This window comes from Globicephala melas, chromosome 1 (assembly GCF_963455315.2).
Source record: "Globicephala melas chromosome 1, mGloMel1.2, whole genome shotgun sequence".
Lineage (NCBI taxonomy): Eukaryota > Metazoa > Chordata > Mammalia > Artiodactyla > Delphinidae > Globicephala > Globicephala melas.
Window position 1 is genome coordinate 146546469 of NC_083314.1, and position 26204 is coordinate 146572672.

At 43.6% G+C, this 26204-nt stretch overlaps 1 protein-coding gene across 4 annotated transcripts in view; it reads right to left on the bottom strand.

The window, feature by feature from the left end:
* ELAVL4 (ELAV like RNA binding protein 4) overlaps positions 1-26204 on the bottom strand; it is an 85896-nt gene that overhangs the window by 10397 nt on the left and 49295 nt on the right. For all 4 annotated transcript variants that reach the window (XM_030870409.2, XM_030870407.2, XM_030870410.2 and 1 more), the window contains exon 3: positions 16241-16344. In XM_030870409.2, the coding sequence (XP_030726269.1) occupies positions 16241-16344 (104 nt within the window). The remainder of the gene's footprint in view (positions 1-16240; positions 16345-26204) is intronic.

A 26204-nucleotide genomic window follows, 5' to 3' on the forward strand; every position in this document is an offset into this window, starting at 1 on the left:
AATGCACAGATAAGGGTCTCTAAGGGCAGAACGAAATAGCTACTGTATGGCAGCTGTTAAATGCAGAACTACCCACGCATGGAGTTCTGAAGATGAACCTCCTGGATGTGGGTGTATAGATGATTTACTGTATCCAACACATAATAATCTTTGAAAAAACAAAACAAAAAAAAACCCATGAAATTCTGCTCTGCAGATTTCTTTCCTTGCCAACCCCACCCCACCCCCATCCCCTTCTTGAACACATAAAAGCGATCAGGTTCTCTGCAAGATTTTTTTATGTCCCATCCTTTGCGTTGATCCAATCTGTTCCCACAAGGTCTGCTCTCGCTGAATGACAAAGTGCTGGTGAAATGGGGCTGAATGAACATCTGCTTGCGAAACTGGATATATGACCTTGTCATAACATCTGCAAGAACCAGTTGCCTTCTAACTTTGAGGCGGAGCAGATGAAACCACAATAAAAAAAAATGAGGGCACGATGGAAAGGAGGGAGGGAGAGGGCAGTGGAGAGAGAAGTGAGCCTCACCGATGGTTATAATAAGTTCGACTTTGTAAATCTGTCCTCCCGGATCTCTCAACTGCTTTTTTTTTTTCCCCAAAAAGCTAACACAGAAGTGTAAACAGATCTGAAATTCCATCTGCAAGAAGCCAAATCTGTAGCAGTACACATAAGCAAAGCAAACCCCAGCAGTCATTAATTTTAGACTTTCATTTACTTATTTATTTATTTTTTAAGAAAACAACATCAGACATTTGAAATATAATTTACAGCTAGTCTAACAAAAGCACTTTCCTGCTAAAGCTATTTCTGGGGCGGTTATGGCTCAGAATAGATGATGAAAACAGTCATTTCAGAGCACATCTGACAATGTTGGACAGGGAGGGACCTATATGCCTTATTAGCATTTTTTAGTTTTATTTAATTTGTATAACCAATTCACAGGACCTGCTAAGACTATAGGGGTGAGTGAGTGAGTAGGTGTGTGTGTGTGCTCTGCATACACAAAAGCATGTTTGCAAAAGGAATTATACATGTTAAACTGGACTTTTGGCATTAGGAACTAAACCTCCAGCAGGGAAGGAGACCTTGCATCTGAGAATGGGTCTAGCAGCGGATCACGCAGAGGCGTGAAGGATGAGCAGACCCCCTCACCCATGGCACTCTCTCCCTTTCCATGCAGAGATGCCAGGTCCCTTTCTGGGTTCCACACCTAAAAATAGATGTTGACTCAACAGATAAAATGATGTGAGTGACTAATCTGCCTTGCTGGCCTCCTCCTGCCAATGGAGCAAGGCAGCCAGTCTGAGCATTTACCTCTTCTAGAAACTCATGGGTGGCCTCTGTAGGCTCTTTCCCAGCACACGGATGACACGCACAGAGGCCATTTCATGGAGGGTCCCTGTGTGTGTATCTGGGGGTGGGGACTGAAGGACCAAGAATCCCATGTGACTGCCAGCACAGGGCATCACTCTACACAAGGTTCTCCTCCCCCTGTCCTTTCAGGTTATAACTTAGCAGAACTATTTTTTAGGCATGAGGAGGGAACGGTAGGAAGAGGGAAATAAAAACATCACAGCGACATGTCTATGGTAATGAGGGTCACCCTTGTCTCACCCCTGCCAATTACTGACAAATTAATTGTCTGAATGATCTTCATGCTCTTCCAAAACAAACCTTCCCACCTCTATGCTTTTGTTCACAGGGAACATTTTTCCACCTACTTCCTCAGGTCCTAATCCTACTCTTTCTAAGGCCCAGATCAAATGCTACCTTCTCTAGACAGCTTTTCCTAATCTTACCTCCTGCTAAAAATCCCCCTCGCAGTGCTCTCGATGAACCGCACCCATGGCACTTAAGCCATCTGACCTTGATTTTCCATGTATCTAGTCTGCTGATTTCCTTGAGGTCATGGCTTGTGTATGTGTGTCTTATTCATCTCTGTGGTTCTCGCTCCCAACACAGAGCCCGATACTCGCAGGGTGCTTAACACCCACTGAAAGAGTGAATGAACACCCATGGATCATAATGAATGACTTGGGCATTAATGGCTCTTTGGGTTAATTGCAGCTTGGATTCCTCCACTTAAGGGGATCGCTGCGAGTTAAGCATTCTGTTTTCCTACTAAGTCATAGCTGTGTTTTCCTACGAAGCTAAGAGCTAAGAGACATGTTTCCCATTCTCCAGTATCTGGGGTTGGAAGGACTAAATCTTGTTCAAGAACTAGACTTAGAGGCCTCTCTTAGCAAGCATTTCCTGAGGATCTACCATGAGCCAGGCATAGCGCTGTATGCTGGGGATACACAACAAGCAAGAACAGGCATGGTCTCTTGCACTAAAGGACTTCCAAGTCCAACAGCGGCAACAGACAACACACAGCAGGTACTCAATAAATAAGTTGAATGGAAGAATGGTGCATATATGGACCAGTTATCATAATGCCACAAGATGTGTGCCATTCCAGGGCTGTATATTTGGGGCTGGAACATAGAGAAGGGGAGGCTAGTCTCCCTTTTAATTAAGGGTTAAAAGGGCCAGGAAGGAGACAGAGCTGAGGTGAGACTGGTGGTGAGGCAGGTCGTATCACAGTGTGTGGTGGGGTCAGGGAGCCATGGCCTGATGATAGCCCTCCTCTGTTGTGAGGACAAAAGAGATGATGAAGGTCAAGGGCTTAGCGCAGTGCCTGCCTGGCACCCAATAAATGCACAATGCATAGTAATGACCTTGATCCCCTTATTTTTGTGCAGCTAGAGCTGGGGTACAGGCGAGAGCAGGCCTGGGACAGATCTGCTAGGGAAAAGGAGCTGGAACTGGAAAGTCAAAACCATTTCCCCAAAAGAGGATTCTGACAGAGGCAGAATCTCAGAGAGGGAGAATTACTGTGACAGACCCCAGCCACTGAGCAGTGACACATCCCTAGGGTGAACAGTACCTCAACCATTCACCAAGCCTAAATCCCGCTTAGTTTTTCTCCTCTATTTGGAAACTTAGGTCTATTGTTCTCTTCGTTCCCTGTCTAGGAAACCTGCAGAAGTGGGAGTGGGCGAAAAACAACAGGAAAAGGATCTTCCCACATTCAACATGCAAATGCTTGCCCCAGTGTCGAAACTTTTCAAGTTTCTTCATACATTTATTAAACCCTAACTGACTGACTACAGGTGTCACGCCCTTTGTTAGGCTGAAACATTTCTAAAAACATCGCTGACTCTTAGCCCCTCCAGAGAGTCCGCCATTGCTGGCTTATTAACCCCACTAGAGCCCGAGGCTTCCAATGCTGTTAGAAGTGCCCTAAAGAACCCTGTGCCTCAGACCATCAGGATCCTGCTCACTTCTTTCATCCAGCACCTCTGAAAACAAGACTGGTATTTCTACGCCCGCACCAATCTTGCTCTGGAGCTCAGGAGCTGGAGTGGGGAGATGACCCCTCTCTCTTTGGGTAAGGGTGGCCCAAAGGCAGGTGACTGTACAAATGATCTTGATGGAAGATTTGCAGTCACTCCAAACTCCTTATCCCTCCCCATCCCTGCAGGCTCACAGTAACCTCTACTGTCTGCAAGGCTGACAGTACAGCACGGAGCTTATGAGACATGGGCTGGCTCCAGTACTCACTAGCTTTGTGACCTTGGGCAAGTAATTTGATCTCGATAAGTTTGTTTCTTTACTGGTAAAAAGGGGAACAATTCTCCTTTGATGGGTTATTGTAAAGAATTAAGACGACACACTTAATGTGTCTAGCACATACCTAGAATTTAGTATCAACTTGGTAAATATTATTCTGTGATGACTCAGATAGGCTTTTGTGGGTCAGTCTGGGACTAGCCCCCATTGGGACACACCTTCCAATTTTACCACACAAGCAAACATCTGGAACACTATCAGTAAGCACCTGTAAAGCACCGTCCTCCTCCATCAGACTGGTCGGGGTCTGGATCATCCTTTATCACTTCACAGCCATGAATTTCCTTTAGCACATTCCTACAGATTCCACTGCCCCACATCCACAAAGTACTTTCCACTTTCCAAAATGACTTTACAAGGCTGTTCTCTGCGGTAAGGCAGGCACTGTCATTCATCACTGATGGGGCAGCAGGACCAGGGCTGGGGCTGCCCCTTGTGACACAGCACTCACAGGTTCCTTCACCTGCTCACAGCCAGGGCTTGGCAAGGTGGGAGGAACAGCACGGCCTGGGGAAAAGCTTTCCTGAGTCATCGGGCAACACCTTGGTCCTTGTCTGTCCCGCCATGGTACAGAAAAAGAGAGCAGTTGGAAAGCATGATAAAGACGTGATCTTGGGTGCTATGAGGAGGGTAAGATGAGAGGAAAGGGGCTTCTTTAAGAAAACACTGGTATTAGAAGATGAGAGTTCATTCATTCCTCCCCTTCTTGAACACTTACTGTGTGCCAGGCCCTGTGCTGGGAGCGTTTTTGCTTTAAGGGTTCCACAGTCTGGTGAGGGAAGTAATCAAACAAGTGGAGAGTGTAATACAGAGGGCTGCTCCTGACAGGGGGAGACTCGTTTCCCACGCCCGGCGTTTCCTCCCATGCGGAGGATATGCCCCCTGGAGTAACATTCCAGGCCTCTTTGTACCCCTGCAGCCCCTCTTCTCTGGGGAAGTGGAGCAGTGGCTCTGAATAGGCTTCAACAAGGGAAACGAGAAGGTGTGCCTCAGACTCTGCCTGCTTTCTCCCTTCTGGGAGCCAGATGCCAGCCGGAAGCCCACTTTCTACTCCAGGCTCTAAGTGCTATGGGAGCTGCCTATGCTCTCCTGTGGGGAGGCCTATGGGGTCCAGAGCACCTGTGACACAGTATGTCAATCTGTCAAAGTGTGGGGTTCCATGTTAGGAAGCCCATTGCGTCCACGGAATCCATCTGGGCCTTAATCATTAATAAAGAATTTAGGATTCCATAAGTTTTTCTCTTTTTGTCTTATCTTTCAATTGGTTTAAAACTTGAATGTACAAAACAGGGGTGTCATTTGTTGGGCCCTTTTGAATTACAAGGATGTCTACCATTAACTGGATGTGTTCACGAGCTAGGCATTCTATTCACAAAACTGCTAATCTCCACAACCATAATTCATGGTAAGTGGAAATAAGGGTGACAGGTGACGCTGGTGAACTCAGCAGAAAGCATTATCCTTGAAATCTGTTTCACAGAAACTTGATGTTGGAAGTGACCTCAAAAGTTCAGGGCAGGGCTTCCCTGGTGGCGCAGTGGTTGAGAGTCCGCCTGCCGATGCAGGGGACACGGGTTCGTGCCCCGGTCCGGGAAGATCCCACATGCTGCAGAGCGGCTGGGCCCGTGAGCCATGGCCATTGAGCCTGTGCATCTGGAGCCTGTGCTCCGCAACGGGAGAGGCCACAACAGTGAGAGGCCCGCGTACCGCAAAAAAAAAAAAAAAAAAAAAAAAAAGTTCAGGTCAGGATGTAAGACAGCTGGCCAACCACCTTACACATTTCCAAAGACAGGAAGCTCAGTACCTTACAAGGCATCCTACACCATCACTGGCCACCACTGATTATTGGAAAGTTCTTCCTTCTGCTGAGTTCAGACCTGTCTCCCCTGTAGCTTCCAACCTTCTCCTATTTCTATTCTGGCTCCACACACTAGGAGCATCCTTCCTGTCCTCTACCCCCTTATCTTGTGGGTCTCACTGATAGGTGACAGAGCATCAGTCAACTATATTTTGAGACAGGTCACTCCAAGGAGTTTCTCATTTATGTTACTTTAACTGAAATGGAGCATCTATTCTGGAATGGAGACAGGGGTTAAGAGCAAGAGTTTTGGGGTTAAAGAGATGTAGATTTAAATCCTAATCACTTACTAGCTATAAATGGTAAGCCTTGAGGTAAGTCACTTACACTTTCTGAGCTGTATCACTTGAATAACCTAGTTGAGAAGCTTTCTAATAGAGCTATTAGAGCGTTAAACAAGCTAATGCGTATACGATTCTTAGGCACTATGCCCGGCACGCAGTAAGTGCTCAATAAATAGTGGCTTGGATACAATTGTTGTGTACTTAGGCCTTATGTCAGACACTGGGGGTACAAAGATGAATACAACAGTCCCTGACACATAGGACTATTAGTCTAGCAGAGGAGACACACTCCTTTCAGAAGATCAGGCTGCAGATTTTCCCCTGTCTGCTGTAACACCGTACTCTCTGAGTGAGCAGAAACTCCCTAGAGCAAACAGATCCCTGGGGACAGACATTCCAGAGAGACCAGGAGGATGGCAGCAGAGAACAGACTCTGGTGCTTCCAGGGCCTTCTAGGAGCACACCCTCCCTGGGACTTCTGATCCCACCACCAGGAGCTGGGAAAGAAGAAAGAAGCCAGCTGGCTTCTAGAAACGAGAGTGTTCATTGTGAGGATCAGCTCACCCCTGTGCCCGTGGCTGCAGCCCTGCCCACAGGCAGGACAGGTGTCTGCTTACGTGGCCCCACTCCTCGTACTTCCCCCACCCACCACCTGATCTATGATTGATATGATATTCTTTTATCATGGGCAACCTGATGGTAATGTTTCTAATGAGCTCTGATTGTGCTACTTGTTGCTGCTCAAAACCTTCAGTGTTCCTCCAGCACCTTGCGATAGAAGCTCAAATCCCTTACCTGAGCATCCAAGGCCCTCTGGGATCTGGCCCAGCCTCTCATCTCCTGCTAACCCCTCTAAGCACCCTCTGCCTCAATTCAAACAAAATGTCTCTGGTTCTTACTATCTGCTCATCCTCGTGGCAAAATGAACTCCTGCCCATCCTTCCAGGCCCAGCCTGAGTGCCACCTCCTCCATGAAACCCAGGCACAAATGACTGCTCTCTCCTTGGACTCTACAGATGATACACATTTCAGTGGCAGCAGCTATCACACCCTGCCTCCCATCACAGCCATCTGGGCTAACACCTCATCTGCCCAAATAGTCTGAGCATTCTAGCGGTCTCTGCAGACCCCCTGTGGCATCTAGGCTCAAAGCCTTACATAGGGCAGGAGCGCAATAACATTCTCTGAATTGAAACAAAATGTGTAATATACTGTATGTAATGCATTTGAGCTCCTTTCCCAGGCACTGACTCTGACGTGGAGAAGGAGCTAGAGGGAACCACAGATCTGAAGCGAATCCAAGAATATCATGAGAGTACTTCTGGCACAGAGTAGGCTGGATAAATAATTCTTTAAAAAAACGGTGTGGTGATAGAATTCGTGTGCCTTAAAACTTCTTTTAAAAAGTCCATCTAATTATGAAGGGGGATTATTGGTATCAGGACCTTGCTGTCTGTCTAGTGACCCCCAGAAGGGAGAGATGTGCTAAAGGTTTTATGGCCTGGTTAGCGGAAGAGCTGGTCTCAGACTCAGGGTGTAAGATACCGAGTCTCTTCACTAAACTTCAACTCCTGAATCTTGCTATACTGGTAAGACTGCTGTGGCCACTTGGAAGCTCCATGACACTTTCCACTACACAAAGTAAGACTTAGATTCGTTCTTTATGTATCTCTGAAACATGCAGATGGAAAAAGTCTTCCCTTCTCCCCATGTAATTTTTATCTTAGGGGTAACCCTATTCACTATCATCTTCATGCTGGGGAGCCTTACTCAAGCAATCCACTATAAGCCAGGACTACCTATAAGTGAGATATTTTTAGTTCCATTTTCCAGACGACAAACTCTGGCTCAGTGAGCTCAAGTACTTGTCCAAGGTCACACAGCTGAACTAAGACAAAGCTGGATATGACTAAGTTCTGGGATCTTTCTGCTATGCCAGGCTATCGTGGACAGTGAAATAGAAGCCGTGTACTTGGCACAAACTGCTACTTTCCCTGGAAAGTTACCAAGCTGGAGAGATCGCGCTATAATATTTTATTAGTTAGACTTAAAGTTGGAAGGAACCATTCTGTAGATGAGGAAGTAAGTCCAGAGAAATCAACTAAGTTGTCCAAGGTCATCCTAGTAGTTTCTAACGGAGCTGGACCGGACTCTCCATCTGAACTCAGAGCTCTTTTGAATGGACAGCAAGGGGAAAGGGGAGAGGGATGTGGCTCTCTGACCTTTGACAGACCAGCTGATCTGCTCTGGGGCTTCATGGTAACCATGGAGAAGTGATCCTTTATTCCCCAGGGCCGCTGATGTTCTAGGCCAGCATTGTCCAACAGAACTTTCTGGGATCGAGAAAACATTCTAGATCTGTGCTGTCCAACGTGGTAGCCACCAGCTATAGGTGGCTACTGAGTACTTCAAACATGCCTAGTGTGACTGAGGAACTGAACTTTTCATTTAATTTTAATTATTTTAAACTCAGATGTAAGGAGCCATATATGGCTAGTGGCTACTAGACAGAACAGCTCGAGGCCCAGGAACAGCACAAAGTTATAGCATCTCAGAGCTAGAAGGAAACTTTAGATCATTTAGTCAGACTCCAGTCTGGTATAGGAATCCCTCTAAGTCACCCCTAATGACTCCATTTGCATGTGTCTGACAATCAGGGACTCACTACCACCCAAGGCAAATGATAGACACATAGATTCTCTTTCCAGATTCTTGACATATAGGATTGAGCTTCAGAGTCACTTTTTTTTTCTCTAGAGAATGGAAAAGCAACCATTGTGGAGTGAATATGTGAGTGCAGCACTGTTTGGCCATCTTCCTCATTTGCCTCTGGACAACCCTTACAGCATCTGGTCTCTTCAAAACGTGGAGCTGAGAAATGGAGACAAGATACCAGGGATGGGTTGACCAGAGTGGACAAGAAAGGACCACTGTTTCCTGGGATCTGGAGTCCACAGCTCTCCTAGGACACCTGGGGTGTGCTGAATGTTTTTTTAAGCAGCTCACATCACACTGTGGGATCTTTTACACTTGTAGACAGCTAAAGCCCCCAAGCCTCATTCCACACACTTCTGAAAACTGAAGTGTCCTTGTAACCTGCATTCCCACACCGGCTCTGACTACAGCCATAATGGGGGAGGAGAGAAAATGCCTTTTTATTATTAACGAGACGGAGGGAGGTAGTCTATCATTTCTGGGTGGGGTGATATCTGCCAGCAGAAAATGATCTGCTAACTCTCCGGGAAGCATTAAGAGCAGTGATAGGAGAAATAATTGCTTATGCCAAGAGCAAAGAAAAGATGCCTCAGCGGAATGGAGGCCTTTAGCAAGGCAGGTGGATTGCGGGCGCGCGGAGGGAGGGAGGTAAGGCTCCTTGATGACCCCTGGCAAGAGAAAGAAGCAGGAGGGGCAAACTGGAAACTGCAAAACTCAAGTGTGGAAAGATCCCCCGGAGGCACCGTTAGTGCTATTAGAAGAATAACGCGAAAATGGAGAAATGGCTAAGCAACATCAGAGCAAGAGGCTGAAATAAAGGAGCTGCTCTCCTTTCCGGAGAAGCGAGGGTTTTTTCCCCTTCCGAAAAGCCTTCACTCACGCACCTTCCCCTCCTCTAGCTCTGCTCCCTCCGGAACCGGGCTGTTGCCTCGCGATAAAGCTTCTCTTTTACTCTCTCACCTCCTCTCCTGACTGAACGCCAACCCTCCTGGGTTCGGCCACAGTGGCAGGAACAGCTTTTTTGTCCCCTCCTCCCGACCTAATCCTGAAATCACTCACACCTCCAGTTTGCACAAGAGCCGTGCTCTGGGAATGCTTTCTTTAAATTCATATTTTTATAATTTGAGTAATAGTTTAATGCAATGATTAGGAAAAGAAAAGCCACAACATCATTTGTAAATGTAATGCAATGAGAAAAGGAAGGAAAAATATAAAAACGTTAATAGCATGGAGATGGGAATGTCTGACATTGCCTTCATTACATGATAATGAATTTTCTGAATTATTTATAAATAAGCCTGTTTTGCTTTTAAAATGAGTCAAAAAAGCTCCTAATAGAGCTGAGGAAAACCAAAGTCTAAGGCTGACAAAAACCTAGCACAGCAGCCTGCAAGCCTCTGGTTTCGTTCGTCAAACAACCTAAGTGATGCACCAGTGCCAGATGAACCTACTTGGAGCTTTACTTTGATCAGATCCCTCTCCTGCTCAAACTGTGCACAGCTCCCTACTCCGGCTCCTCTACCCCAATCAAGTGGGAACCCCTGCAGCCCTGTGGCAGTCCCCATCTCACCACATTAGAGGCGCTCCTTCGCATGTTTGTGGCTCCCATGAGAGATGAGTTTCCAGAGGCAGAGCAGTGAACACTTCTCTAATCCTGGTCCTCAAACTCAGGTTAAAACCCAAACAGGTGTCCCACTGCACGGAAAGGGTTAGGATCCTACATCCTCAAATCCCATTCTGGATCACTTTTTACTGAAGGCTCTCAGTGTAACTTGTATATCAATCCAAACTTCCGGTAAACATATCCCTCTTTTGAAGCTACTACAGAACCATCTACTTTTCTTTGTTCCTAATTAATGCAACACAGAGCTGGACTACTGCAACTGCATTCAACAGAGTGCTTCTTAGAAAGAGGCTGGAATTCAGAAGCTGCTCTTGTAGATGCCCTGCAGAGGTTCAGGACTGCGACAGGCATCCACTGCGGGGTCCAGGAGTACTGGGGATCATCTTCCAGAACCCACAGCCATTTTGCTCAGTGCTTCTCAGCATCTAAAGTGATCTCTGTTGGAGACAAACGGGGGGTTGGAAGCTAAACAGCACTTCCAAGGCCCTAAACAGGGCAAATAATCTCCACTGGGTTTATGGTTGAAATGCTGAGAAAAGACCCAATTTTGGGTCTTTGGCAGCCTAGTCAGTGTAAGCCCATGGTCCATACCCCATGCCTCTCTCTCTTTTTTTTTTTTTTGCGGTATGCAGGCCTCTCACTGCTGTGGCCTCTCCTGTTGTGGAGCACAGGCTCCGGACGCGCAAGCTCAGCGGCCATGGCTCACGGGCCCAGCCGCTCCACGGCATGTGGGATCTTCCCAGACCGGGGCACGAACCCATGTCCCCTGCATCGGCAGGCGGGCTCTCAACCACTACGCCACCAGGGAAGCGCCCCCCATGCCTCTCTGACTCACATGGGTGGAAGAATCTCCAGGGCACTGCCATCCCTAGGTCACCAAAGTCCTAGGACCTAGCTCAGGGCCTGGAAAGCAGGGGTCTCATTAGATACGATCTGAAGTCAGGTCTGTCTCCTGATTGATGGCAGAAGTCCCGAACCACAAGTCTGTTTACTGAAGAACCCAGAGGAGCCATGCAATTCATCTGTTTGCTTTTTATATATCTTCCCTCACCAGGGAGTATAACCCATGTGTGCACAGAACCAAATACACACCCACACACTCACAGAATGCATGTGCCGCTGAGCAAGCAGGCAGTGAGACATTCCCACACTGACGACCTATTGCCAGAGTTATTTTTAAAACATTTTTTTCTCATTCCAAATCTCACTTACTAACTGTGTGATCCTGGATAAGTCTCTTAACCTCTTTGGGCCTCAGTTTCCTCAATTGTATAAAGGAAAGAATCACTATTTTAAGAATCAGAGCTGATGTGTGTAAAGCATCTAGCCCTAGGGAAGCTTCAAGGGTTAAATGTTATTAAACATGCGTAGCGGTTAGAATACTGTTGGACACAGAGTAAATGCTCAATATAAGGTATCATTACTATCATTATTATTATTATTTCCTTTCTAGCTCATGCTCACATATTAAGTAGCTCCTCTTCTGGAAGAATCTTTCACGGCACCTTTGGATGCTAACTCAACTCAACTGCTGGCCACTTGTGTGCCTTCGGACAAGTCAATTCATCTCTGAGCCTAATCTCCAAGAGGCGTGGGAACCTGGCCACTTTCTCCCACTAAAGAAGTTATAATCCAAAGAATAATTCCTCTGCAGTCATGTGTTTGCAAACATGTACTAGATGGTTCCAAGGAGATCTCTGTAATGCATGCTTCCAATGAAGATACTTGGTTTTTTTCCCCAGATAGGCAAGTTATCTGCAGTCATCCACACTACTTAGAGGGGCTTATTTAAAGAAGCATTCTCTTTCTCTGCTTTGATGCTGTATCTATGCTAAGATTGTATTCTCCTTGAGGACAGGGGCCTGGTCTTCCCTCCACGTGCCCTCAGTATTCACACACAATCACATTACATCCCCCTTAATAAAGGGGAAACGAACATTTGTTAACAGGGAGCCATCATTTGTGGGCACCTTCTACTAGCAGCCTAGTAATGAATCATTCACTTTCAAAATGCAAAATAGTGTGTGTGTATTTAAATTTGAGTTCAGAGGCTGCAAACTGCTTCTCCGTAAGTCATCTCTTAAGTTTTGTTTGTCCCAGCAATCCCACTACTGGGCATATACCCTGAGAACAGCATAATTCAAAAAGAGTCATGTACCAAAATGTTCATTGCAGCTCTATTTACAATAGCCAGGACATGGGAGCAACCTAAGTGTCCATCAACAGATGAATGGATAAAGAAGATGTGGCACATATATACAATGGAATATTACTCAGCCATAAAAAGAAATGAAATTGAGCTATTTGTAGTGAGGTGGATGGACCTAGAGTCTGTCACACAGCGTGAAGTAAGTCAGAAAGAGAAAAACAAATACCGCATGCTAACACATATATATGGAATTTAAGAAAAAAAAATGTCATGAAGAACCTAGGGGTAAGACAGGAATAAAGATGCAGACCTACTGGAGAACGGACTTGAGGATATGGGGAAGGGGAAGGGTAAGCTGTGACAAAGTGAGAGAGTGGCATGGACATATATACACTACCAAATGTAAAATAGATAGCTAGTGGGAAGCAGCTGCATAGCACAGGGAGATCAGCTCCGTGCTTTGTGACCACCTAGAGGGGTGGGATAGGGAGGGTGGGAGGGAGGGAGACGCAAGAGGGAAGAGATATGGGAACATATGTATATGTATAACTGATTCACTTTGTTATAAAGCAGAAACTAACACACCATTGTAAAGCAATTATACTCCAATAAAGATGTTAAAAAAAAAAAAGTTTTGTTTGGCTTGCCTACATAATGCTCTAAAATTTTTTGAGTTGGTTTTTAACCTTTAAAAATTGGGAGATTTGGCATAAAATATCTAGCTTTTGGTTTCTATTGAATAAGTGGAAGATCTGACAATGATCTGGGTTTAAATAATCAGTAGTAGCGGAAGAACAGCTGCCCCTTTTAGTGCTCTCCAGCTCACTATAGTCTCCACTACTCCCTCAGGGCTTTCTAGAACTATCCCTGAATCTAGCTGTTCATCATTAACCTTCAAAGCTTAGGAATTAACTCTTGGTTTGCCTGCATCTATGTTGTACATTACGTTTGAAGTCGTGTGTTTTGCAGGAAGCAAAAGGAGGGACAGACTTGACCGAAGTTTGCAAACATGTACTACATGATTCTGAGGAGATTTCTATGATGCATGCTTCCAAAGAAGATACTTGTTTTTTCCAGATAGGCAAGTTATCTTATTCCTTCATGGGAATAAGAGCAAAGAGATAAATCTCATGTCACTTATCAAAGCAAACTGAAGCAGAAGAAGTAAATAGTGGCCTGAAAGGCAGAAAAGTAATTTAAAAAAAATTAATAAATGATGAGACTATTAACAGTACACAAAAAGGGTTTGCTTTTTTCTTTCCTTTAATATGATTTTTACCTGAAACACTGTGTCCCTTTAGGAAAGGGAAGAAAAGTTAATAAAGGAACCTATCACTCAAACTTAATTTTTAGTATGGCAAATAAACGCTTTAATGAAAGGGCTGAAATCCCCAGGTTTGCACATTAAATTTTCATTCATCGTAGAGAATGGAAATTATTGATTCAGCCGTGGCATCATGCATTTTGAATCCTACAGTGCCTCGGAAGCCCACGTTGCTGCTGGGTGCAAATGTGCTGGCAGCATTTTGATGCAGGGTGAGCACAGGGTGGGTGAGGGAGTGGGGAAAGGGATATAGAGATGGGAAGGAGGCTGACTGGTTCTTCACAGAAAGAAAATAATCAATGTTCCTTGTTTCTAAGATCCACTGAGACAAAGCACTTCTTCTGATGGCATCATGGGCCAGGGTGGTTGCATTCTGAGATCAGAAAAGCCGGATCCACTCAGCCTTTTGGGAATCTTCAATGGCTTCATGGAATACTTTATTTTAAAAAAGCAGAATGGATGGCTAAGAATTTGACCCTAAGCTCTTGGGGAGGTTTGGGTTTTAAGAAAACTGTAGAGGAAAGAAAAGCATCTTTCTCAGTTTAAGATTAGGGAAGAGCATCAAGGGAAGAGCAAATGTCTGACATTCTAATGCTGAACTGGATAACACAAAAAAATCAATCAAACCCACAAATACACCTCTCAATCTGGTGTGGCCTCATCAAGAATCAGGTGACAAGAGCATCCCATCTCAAAGCATTGAAAATAGGTATGTTTTTCCTTTGAAAGAAATTAATGCTCCTGTCTCTCAGAGGACTACCCCATAATTAAACAACTCTCGATTATTTCTCCTTTAGAGAACTCACAGGGACTGATTCTAAGCTGAGACTGAGGCAACCTGTGTCAAGCCCATTTTGGGGTCTTTGTGAAGCCCAGATTGCATGAGATCAGGAAAGCGATCATCTTTAGAAAATAAGCTAAACTAAATTGCAAAAGTAGAGTGGCTTAAAAGAAAGGAAAGAAGGAAGCAAGGAAGGAAGGAAGGAAAGAAAGGAGGAGGGAGGGAGTGGAGGAAGAAAGAAAGAAAGAGAGAGAGAGAGAGAAAGAAAGAAAGAGAAAGAAAGAAAGGAAGGAAGGAAGAAAGAAGAAAGAAAGATATAAAAGAAAAGAGAGAGAAAGAGAAAGAAAGATAACCACATAATATATTCCAAAAAGAGAAGGTTTCTGTTTTGTTTTGGTTTTGTTTTGATTACCTCCCAGCTAAGATTTTCTTACACCAGTAGCCTCCTGTCAGTCTGGATGTTGGAAAAGTAGCTCTGTTGAACCATAAAGTTCTGGTTTTGTGTTTTCAAATGCTGAGAGCTGGTGCCATCTGTAGATTTCCGTTCTGGGAGAGGTTTCTCTTTTGTCCTACTTTGCATCAGACCTGCTGTCGTGAGGATAAGAGCGCCCAGGACACACCTCCCCATGGTTTCATAGGCTATGAAGGATGGGACTCATTAATCGGCTGGCAGCTGCCCCCAAACAGGATGCTGCCTGGAGGTAGGGGAAGAAGGGAGAGGGAGGCTGAGGAAGAGGCAGGCTCCATCCAGGAGACCACCACTGGCTGTCAGGGGCCAGGGGCCGAAAGCAAACAGCACCACCTCCTCAAGGATCCTCACAAGGTGAAGTCTGAACAGAGAGAGTGACTATCCAGCCACAGAAATGTCCATTTGGAGGAGCAGGCTCTGGGGGACTGTTTTTCTTTTCTGACTTGAAACAACCCCTCCTGAGATATTATCTACCAGTCTGATTATTTTTGGATTGCTAGAATGTTTACTTTTTCATTCCTCCCCAGATGTTATAGTACCTGACCCTATTACAACCAGTGCATTTCTTTTAAACTGATTTTTCCTTTTCAAGTCTTGTTTAGGAGGGTCCTCTTCACCTTTAGGTAAAACCAAGATGCTTGGCCTCACATGTGAGCCCCCTGCCTACCTCCTATCCTCATCTTTTCATCATCTCCCTGCTCAATCTTAGGCCATAGTGTGTTCTATATGTTGTTCCCCACTCACAATGTTTATATACATTTTCACAGCTTTGCATGTGTTGTTCCCTCTGCCCCTGGAACAGCTTCTTCCCTTGGCTCTGCTCTGACCATCTTTGCAGGCTTGAGCTCACAGGCATTCTTTTTTTTTTTTTTTTTTTTTTTTTTTTTTGCGGTACGCGGGCCTCTCGCTGTTGTGGCCTCTCCCGTTGCGGAGCACAGGCTCCGGACGCGCAGGCTCAGCGGCCACGGCTCACGGGCCCAGCCGCTCTGCGGCATGTGGGGTCTTCCCGGACTGGGGCACGAACCCGTGTCCCCTGCATTGGCAGGCGGACTCTCAACCACTGCGCCACCAGGGAAGCCCACACAGGCATTCTTGATGGGGTTAGTCATCCCTGGCATCTTACCTGCTCTCTGGAATGGAGCTCCCACAGCTTGTGGTCCCCTCCCTCTACTCAACCCTCACCTCTTTCTTCTGTAATGATCTGTGTCCCTCACTTAGTACAGTGGATGGTAAGTGTCCTTTGAATAATAAATAAAGAACGCCACTGCCAGCTCCCTCATAGCCTGAATTTATTAGATCAAAGGAATGAAATTTAACCAGTGCCTCCCAAATAAGGAGCTAACATGTAACCTCTTACCTTTATGGTTTTGGTCTGGAGTCTGAGTCCATTTAAAGTGTTGATGGCTTTCTCTGCATCCTTTGGATCAATATAGTTAACGAATCCATACCCTAAACTCTGTCCTGTGGAAACATTTTTTAAAAAAGAGAGAGAGAGAGCTCATTATCTTTATAGAGGTAACACTTCCCATCGCAGTGCGTCAAAACCCTCTAGTACATGGTTCCTTTTATATCAGGGTTTACTCCCAGGTTGAGAAGTTTCTAGTTCTTCCATCTCTCACTCTGGTCAGGCTTTAAACTCACAGGAGCTGCCCCAGCTGGGAATAGGTAAGTGCCCGTGCACGTCCACACCATATACACACAAGTGTCCACTTAATTGGGAAGAGGCAGGGCAGGGTAGTGGAAAAGAGCAGGTGTGGTTTGTTAGAAGAGTTCTGAACTAGAGTCCTGGGGCTTTTCCTATCAGCTGTGTGACTCTGAAGAGAATTCACTTAATCTCCTGTTTTCCCCAGACATTTCTTCTCTGCAGATACCAGCACTTGCCACAGACAGGTTTGAGAGGGTTAACGAGATATTGAGCATGCAATGCCTACCTAGAACATAGTAGCTGCTCAACAAAAGACAGCTCTGCTATGCTCAGTCCTGTAAAATTGGGACAAGTGCTGGATGCAGTAGCTGTGTCTGCTGCCTCAGTCATGCTATCCATGCCTACACTCAGAGGACTGTAGCAAGATCTGAGCAGCAAAGACTGGAGACATTTATAGTGAAGGCACGGCCAGAATTTAAAGCAATTGCAACAAATCATTCATTGCCCTCATCATTCCCCCAGCCTAAGAACAATAAAAAATGGAAAGAACTGGGGAGCTCCTAACACTTTGCAGAGTGCAAATACACTCTGCAAAGAGGATTTAGCTACTTTAGGTGAAGATGGCATCAACTTGTCTGAAAAGAGAGGTAGCAAGTGACAGGGCTCCCCCACTAAGTGAAATAAAAATAATGTGCTTGCGATCGTGCCACTGATTATAAATAGTCCATCAGCTCTGCCATGTGTCATCAGCCAAAAATATCATTAGGAAACTTTACATTTTCTGACATACTCTTTAAGAAATACAGAGCTTGGGGTGGCTGCAAAGCCAGCTTGAACTTCCCAGGCAATGTTATTGATTTGTGGGCGGCAGCAGAGCCGAAGGGGAGGAAAATGACAGGACATCACATGTCAGGAAAGACTGATTACATAAAGCTCTCTTTGGAGTACACTCAGACCAGGGCTGGGAGACAATACAGCAAAAAGTCTGCCATGTCCTGGTGACAGGAGCCCACTTCAGCAGCCAAAAAATCTTTCCAACAGCTTCTGTTTTGCTGGTAAATGTCTGTGTTTGTGTTGGTCGTAGGAGGGAACCTGGGAAAACAAGTTGGGTTCCGGATCAGAAAATGGATGACTTTATTATCCTTTATAGGGTGGAAGTAAAGAGAATCATGAAGAAACTCAGTTGCGTTTTTGTCCCCAAAATGGAAAACCCCAAATGACAATACATTAGGATATTCCTTCTGTTTTGGAATAACAGGGTTAGAACAGGAAAGACAGGCGCAAACTTCGCCAGATATGCCCTTCACCAGCCAGAATTAGTAACTGAAGAAGGGGGAGAAAATGTTGAGCACGCTGTAGCTACCAGGGCCCTCCTCTTTCTATTTCACTGGGTTATGTGTGGTGTGTGAGAGGTATGTGTGTATGAGTGGCGAGTGCACATGTGCACACACACGCAGGCACACACACACAGGAGAGTAACAGTTAGAGAAAAAGATGCGTGTGAACACAAGACCCTGCTACATGTTCTCAGAAAATTTTTTGCAAATCCAAAAATACATGAGACTAATTCATTGGTTTAAAAATATCATTCATCCTAAATTCAGCTTCACCTCATCAAGCCCAGCTAAATTCACCTAATTAAGTCTATTTTCATCATGCAAATTTATCAGTCCTTATTTACCTTGTATATAAGAGAAGCCTTAAAAATTGCTGTAAAAGCCTTACAGTTATTTCTTTTAAACAGTCATGCACCCAACTGAGGGGCTTTGGAGGGCACTTTTAAAGTAATAATCTCAGTGACAAACCTTATGTATGAGTTCTAGGAAACAGGTCAGAGTCAATCTATCCAACTAAATTTGATTTGTATAAAATTAAAATGAAAATAAATAAATAAATTTTAAAAAAAATTAAATACGAAAAATATAGACAAAACACTCACCACTTAACTGCACTTAACCACTTAACAATGACTCATTGTACTGATGGAATATATGTGGAAGAATTTATCATGCCTACCAGTGGTGCATGTTCCCTGATATACTACCTTTCTTTCCAGTTATTCATATATTTACGGAAATCTTAAATATATATAGTGGCTATGATTTTTATATTCTATATTTTATCTTTATTTTAGAACATTGCTTCAGGAGGAAGGAAAACACACTCAGATTCTAGGAAGGTTCTGAAGGTCAAGTGAAGGAAAGACTCCTGCCCAGCAAGATACGCCACATCTACCCACACGCCTGTGTAGTCCCAAACCCACCATCACCTTAGTACCTGACTGCAATTAGCACAACCGTGTTATGCTCACCTGCTCTAGGTTTAGAGAGAGACTGCATTTAATGTCAAGAATGAGGGTGCTTTGGGGAAAACTAAAACCTAGATGAACACCGTTTCAGAAAGGAAAGGGATAAAAGATCAGAGGTTTTCCTTGATATGAAATAATGAACTGCAAACTCTAAAACAGGACACTGCACTGAACAGGAGGAGGAGAGAGGTGGAAAGGCTTGCCTGTGAATTGAAAGATATGAGATAAACTGGCAGCACAATAAAACTACCTGTGCTTAGCCTGGTTCATGAACAGCCTTCTTTACGTGCTTCTTTGCCATCATGGAAGGAATACAGCTAAGTCTCATAAAAAATACTCAGTGGAGCTAAGCATATTCTTTTAAAAAACTCTTGAGAGGATTAGATCCCTAGGTAGAAAATATAAAAACCCAAGCCTCATTTCTTTCAGAAACTGTTTTAGTAGTGAGGGAGAGTAAAATGAGGAAGAATTTTATGTTTTAATTTTGGTGATGGGTTTTGGATTTGCATTTCTGTATTTAAATTGTACACAGAACATAGAAAAATACAAATGAAACATATTCACAAAGAATACCAACACTATTTCTACGAGGACCAAGAGAGTCACCATGCTGGGAAGGCCCAGGGGACCCAGTCTGGAGCCTAGAACTAAGTGTGTCTATATGCATCCCAGAAATAGATAAGGTTTTTGTTTTTTTCTTTCTTCTTCTCAAATAGCTTCATTCTCTCCCTTTATCAGCAGCAGCAAGATGTGACCACACAGGTATGGCAACAGTAATTTCAGAACAGAAAATTAAAACAAACTTTATTTTGCTCCCAGTGTATGAGCTTATTTTGATAGCAAGCCAAGCATACAAATGAAATCATTGAAGTTATGTTTACTGAATCACCAATAAAGAAAAAACAAAATCATTAAAGACAAGATACAATATTATAAAATGAAGACTACCTCCAATATTCAGAAACTATAGTGAGTGCCTGCTCCCTGATGCCCAAGACCTACAACCCTTCCTTGTGACCAGTCCTCAGCAGTCCTGACCAGCAGGCTTGGGTAAGAGGCCCAGTGGCCATGAATGGGCAAGAAAGGCATCCTTGGCAGTTTGGGATAGAAACTTAAAATTAGAATGTAGTTTCCAAGGGAAAACTGTTATACACAATGGCTACATTTTTAAGGCGCTTCAGTGTATTTTGGATTAAACAGATTCTTGTTTTTAACAAGCTTTTCTTAAATCTGCACCTGAATATTTCTATTTTTTAAACTGCGCACATATGCATATATACACACAAAGACACGACGTGTCCTCTTACTACAATGTGGCAATATTTCTCTTCTGTTATAATAATTTCTATACCTAACTTCTCCCCTTAGAAAGCAAACACTTCTCCCTACAAGAACTAGTTTATAAAGACTGCGTACTTGAACATGGTAGGTACTCAACAAATATTTGATAAGGGAACAGATGGATACATACACTTGTACTATTTCTCCATTGCTGGAAGCACATGACCAGGATGTGTTTATGTTTGGAGGGAGAAGAGGATGAGACGGGCACCTGGGGAATTCATTTCGTATTTGTGAAAAAGGGAGAACAGGACAACAAGCTGACATCAGGGACTGGAAAACACAAACAAAAAATGTCCTGGTGGGTTCCCCTCCAGCACAGATCAGGTGAAAAATAAAAACCATCCTGGCTCACGTTTCCAAAGAAATCCTGAGTTTCCAAAGTGCCTTTCCACCCATTATGTCACATTTGAGTCTCCCGACAACCCCGTGGGAGAGAGAGTCATCATTTATAGATGTGGAAACTGAAGTTCTGAGAGAAGAGCGATTTGCTCTACTATCCCTGAATAGCTGAAACTGAGTCTAGATCAGGGGTTGGCAAACTGTTTTATGTTTAGGGTGAGACAGTAAATAGTTTAGGATTGGTGGGTCCTCCAGTCTGTCATGATGACACTGCCATTGTAGCGTGAAGGCAGCCATGTACAATATGTAAACTAATGAGCATGGCTGAGTGCCAATAAAACTTTATTTAGAAAAAAAGAGGCAATGGGCTCAATTTGGCCTTTGGGCCATAGTTTGCTCACCCCTTGGTATAGATCTTTTGACTCCAAATCTAGTCCCCTTTGCTATATCCACAGTTACTGCGCTGGAACTAGTGTTGTTGACAACTATACTGAGGCCCTGAAATATCTCTGAAGTTGTTTTGAACCGCCTGAGAAAAAGTAAATTACCTTCAATAGTTTGTGTTAAGCACTTTTATTGTATTCAAATGCTAGGAAATGTCACCATCATAGCTGATTATAACCCCTCATTTCCCAGTCATTCTGGAGAGAAGTTGTTTTCCCTTGCCTTTGGGGTCCTGTGGGTTATGACAGCAGGACCCTAAATACGACATCCTTATGGCTGATGGCAGCAGCAGAGAAGCTGTCCCCTCACAGGGCTGACAGGGAGGAGCCTCAGCATTTCTGCACTGCCAACCTGCACACATCGCTCTTTCTTTCTTCAAAAACCATCATTCTCCAGAAACCGAACAGCTACTCCCCTCATCTGCAAAGCCCCCAAGGGGGCAGCCAGATGGGTACCTGCTGTTGATGAAACCTTCTGCGTTGAGTAAGGAATTTTTGTGGATGTTGGAACCCTTAGCTCAGGCTGAAATTCTGTTCTCAAAGCACATGATAAAATCCCCAGTCACCTCAAGATCACCTGCAGGGCAGTAATCCACATGCTGGGTTAAACTCAGCCAACTTCAAATCCTAGGACTCCCTCCCTGCCAGTCCTGAGATGACATTCCCTGTTGTCCACTGCCTTGAAATCTACTTCAACACACCCTAAAGAGGGTCAGAGAGTTCTGAGGCTGTTACTGCATGTACTCATGTATGTGTGGCCCAAAACTGTACTTGCTGTATATCCTTGGTTAATTCATTTAAGCTTCACCAGCCTGTTCCCTTATCTGGAAAAACAGGGATAATCCCTTATCTTCACAATCAAAGGATCACCGTGAGGATTAACTATATTAACATGAGGATGAACAGAAGCTACAATTTATTCAGTGCCTACTTTGTGCCAGGCACTCTGCTAAGTGGCTTACTAAAATTACCTAATTTAATCCTGTGGAAATGGGTACCATTAGGCCCATTGTAAAGATAAGGAAAGTGAGGCTAAGAAATGTTAAATAACCTGCCCCAAGTCAACCAGGAAGTAGGCCTCCAGGCTAGGATTTGAATGAACTCAGGTCTGTGGGACTTCCCAGCTCATGCCTTTTCCCCACAGGGTTTGGTCTCTCTGCAAAGGCACAGCAGGGTCTGGCATCAGGCAAGAACTCAAGGGGATGCACACCCCTTGTGTTGGGAACTCTTCCCCTTCTTCACAGTGACTGGGATGCTTTGAGATGCTAGAGCATCCATGGCTCTGTTCCTTCCCAGCCCACCTCTGTGGGTGTTTACACTTGCTGGACAGTCTGAGTCTTGGATTTTCTCCTGCAAACTCAAGTGTTAGTAGAGCCAACTAATCAGAGGATTTATTTTCTTTTGGTAGTTCACACAATTCCCTCAAATTAAGTATGGTTTAAAGTCTTGCTACTCTAAGTGTGATCCCTGTACCAGCATCACTGGGGACTTGTAAGAAATGCAGCTTCAGCTTATTGCTCTGTGACCGAGGCTAAGTTGAATGAACCTCTCCACACCCTGATTTCTGAGAAAACTACACATCTAACTCAGAGTCACAGGGAAGGGAAGCTCTGACAGGAAAGGATTTCTTAATATATGCTATTTCTTTTCATCCGCAGATTTTGCATTCTTACTTTGCCTCTTTTTGCTAGAGTAATCTCATCTGCAAAATGGACTTAATATTACTTTTTTCATGGTGTTATTAGGAGTACTGAAAGTGATAATGCTTGTAAAGTGCCTGGTATATAACAGAGGCTCAATAGATGCTGGTTTCTTTTCTTTCGTCTCCCATGCCCCAGTAGATACTGCCCTACACTGTTGCGTCTGAGGATGCTATCTTCTGAATGAGGCCCAACCTCCTCAAAGGTAGAGAATGTTTCTGATGCTTTTCTTTCACATTGGAGTACATAGCATGCAATAGGCATACTAATTCCACAAATAACTGACACCTACTACATGCTAGATACTATGAGTGTGCCTCCAATAACCAGGAAATTGTTCCTGCCTTCAGGTGACTTGTCTCACTCCCTAACCCCCCAATCAGAATATCAATTCACTGATGGCGGAAACCAAGTATTTTTTGTTCTCTGCTATGTTCCCAGAGGATGGTGGTAAGAGGTATGGAACCAGATCCCATGAGACACATCTGAAAGACCTGTGGGCTTTAACCTTGAAGGAGAGAAGATTCTAGGGGTGCTCAACACTTGAAAGGCTGCATGGGAAGTCAGGGGTAGGCTTGCTATGTGGTGTCCCAAGGGAGAGAATGAGAATCAGGCAATAGAAGAAAGTGAGGGAGTAGATTTTTGCCTTGATAAGAGGAAGAACTTCCTACTAATGATTTTATAAGGATACAGGCTGCCTTGTGAGGTGGTAAGGGCCCCCTGACTAGAACTATGCAAACAGATCTACATTTTATCAGGAGATGTTGCAGCAGTTAACAAGATCAATTCATAAGATACCTTCTAATGCTAAGATACAAAGGTTCTAAATTATATTTATTTGAGACCCCATGCTCACAGTTTATCCTGATTTCTAACTGAGAAAATAAAAATAATAGAGAATATTTATTAAGCACCTACTGTGGGCTAAGCACTTTACATATATTATTATTTAAATCTTTACAACCTCTGAAGCAGGCATTTCCATCCCTGTTTTACAGAAGGGGAAACTGAGGCTTCAAAAGGAGGAATAACACACCCAGGGTTATTTGGCTAGAGAATAGTAGCCAGACCCATCTGACTTCAGAGCCTGTGCACTTTCTGCTGTGCCCTGGTTTCTTGAATATGTGCTGATTTGTGTGTTAAACACCTGCCCTGACACAGCACAGTGTGCCTGAGACTTTGAGAGAGCCTGGGTTTTCTAGTACTATCTCCAAGTCTTCATTCTTTCCATTTAATTTCAATATATACCCCAAAGTATCCCCTTCCCATCTTCCACATTGGTTGTGTCTGTCAAACTGGATCTGGTAGGTCATAGAATGACAGTCTTGGAAAGGACTTAACTATCAATCATCTTTGAGTCTCTTCTACAGATTTGGCAACTGAGGACCAAGGAAGAAGCAAGCAGTTCATGGTCTAGTAAGAAAATCAGAACTGTGAATCAACAGCTATAGTAGAGTGTGGCTAAGTGTTGTGACAGTGAGAAGGAGAGAGGGCTTTCTGGAGGATATAACTGAGTTGAGACTAATTTGAAAAGATTGATAGGAGATAGCCAGGCCATAGACAGAGAAGGGCGTTCCAGGAGGAGGGGACAGCTTAAGCATCTATCCCTTGAGGAGAGAAGACTGCTATTCAGTTTATAGCTAGTACTTCCAGGAGGCCAGTGCAGCTGATGTCAACCTGAACTGTCAATATCGATTCTAAGTTGAGTGCTCAGATGTATACATGAGATCTCCCCATACCTCTGGCACTGATTTAGGAATCATTTAGACATCTGAAATTTTGAGTGCCTCTGCTCTCTGCCAACAACAAACACTATTAAAAAAAACAGGACCCAGCCTTCTTATTCTGAATTCCCAAAGTATTTAAAATTACATTGAATCAGTACTTGGTTATTTCCAGAGGCTACATTCTGGCTTCCTAAGCAGATGAAACTTCCCAGTTGAGAGCTCATCATGCGGCATCAAGATGATAACAAGCAAAGCACTTGGTCCACAGTGGGCATTCAATATAAACTTGTCGATCTAAATGTATTTCTCAGTGAACCCTAAGTTCCTTAGGGCAGGGACATGGGTCTTATTAATCTTGGTACAACGAATGTCTGGCTTTCAGTAAATCTATGTTGAATGAATGAATGTATGAATTCAATAATCAAATTAATAGTAAAAATATAGTTATCATTTTTTGAGTGCTTACTATGTATACTGAGTGCTTTATTTCTTTTTTTCCAGCTTTACTGAGGTATAATTGACAAATAAGCTTGTAAGATCATACACACTACCATATTTAAAACAGATAACCAGCAAGCACCCTGTGTATAGCACAGGGAACTCAGCTCAGTATTCTCTAATAACCTAAATGGGAAAAGAATTTGAAAAAGAATGGATACTTGTATGGGAATAACTGAATCACGTTGCTGTACACTCGTAACTGTGAATCAACTATACTCCAATATAAAATAAAAATTAAAAAAATAAAATAAAGTGTACAGCATGATGATTTACATATATATATATATATATATATAAACACCTTGTGAAACGATTCCTCCCATCTAGTTAATTAACACATATTTATCTTTTTTTTTTTGCAGTGAGAACATTTAAATTCTACCTGACTGCTTAATTTGTATCATCTCATCTGCTCCCTAAAACAATCTTACAAGTTAGGTATGGTCACTGCCATTTACCATTGAGAAGACATGTCCAGAGGCCTCAGATCCCAAGACACAAGTCCCTCTGACTCTAAAGCTCATACAGGCTTTCAACAGAGTTTCTTGATTTCAGAGACAATATCAACCAAACTGTTCAAGTAGATGTAAAACAATACCTCTGTTACTGGGGTGAGGTACATGGAAATTCAGAGTATATATGATGATTTCCAGGAGTCCCGAAAGCAGGAAGGACCAGTTACAAAGCTACACTATTTCATAAAGAAAGCCAACCAACCAGTTCTCAAAGGAGTGTTTTTTAAAAAACTTACTCTTTTGGTTTGTTCTATAAAGTAAGTTGCTCCAAATGACAGATATTCAAACATACACTTCAATAATAAGCCTCAATAAATGAAAAAACTGAACTAATCTGAACCTTATTTTTCTTCTGCCCATTCAGGAAAGAAAGGCGATTCATAGGATAAAAAGCTAGTATCAAGTACTTAGACTTAGTTAAAAAAAAACCAAAAGGAAAATGTATTCTAGGTAAAGTACCAGGGAAAATAGAAGCCTCAGTGACAACTAGCTTACCTTCAGCATTTATCACACAAAAAGAAATGTTCAGACTGATGACCCTGGGGCAGTAAGAGATTCTTAATAGAAGCAACATTAAATTAAATTATGTTCAGAATACTCTTACAGACAGGAAAGAATAGTCACATATTTAAATATTTTTAACAAGGGTCAAAACAAAAAGAGGAGGAATTTGGCAAACTCCCAGCTAGCCAAAGAAATGAACTAGAATTCTTAACTCTCGGTTGGCTTACTCTCACGTGAAACAGAGTTCTCGATGTCAGACAGACAAGACCTTCCCCCTAGAATGGATGTGAACCAA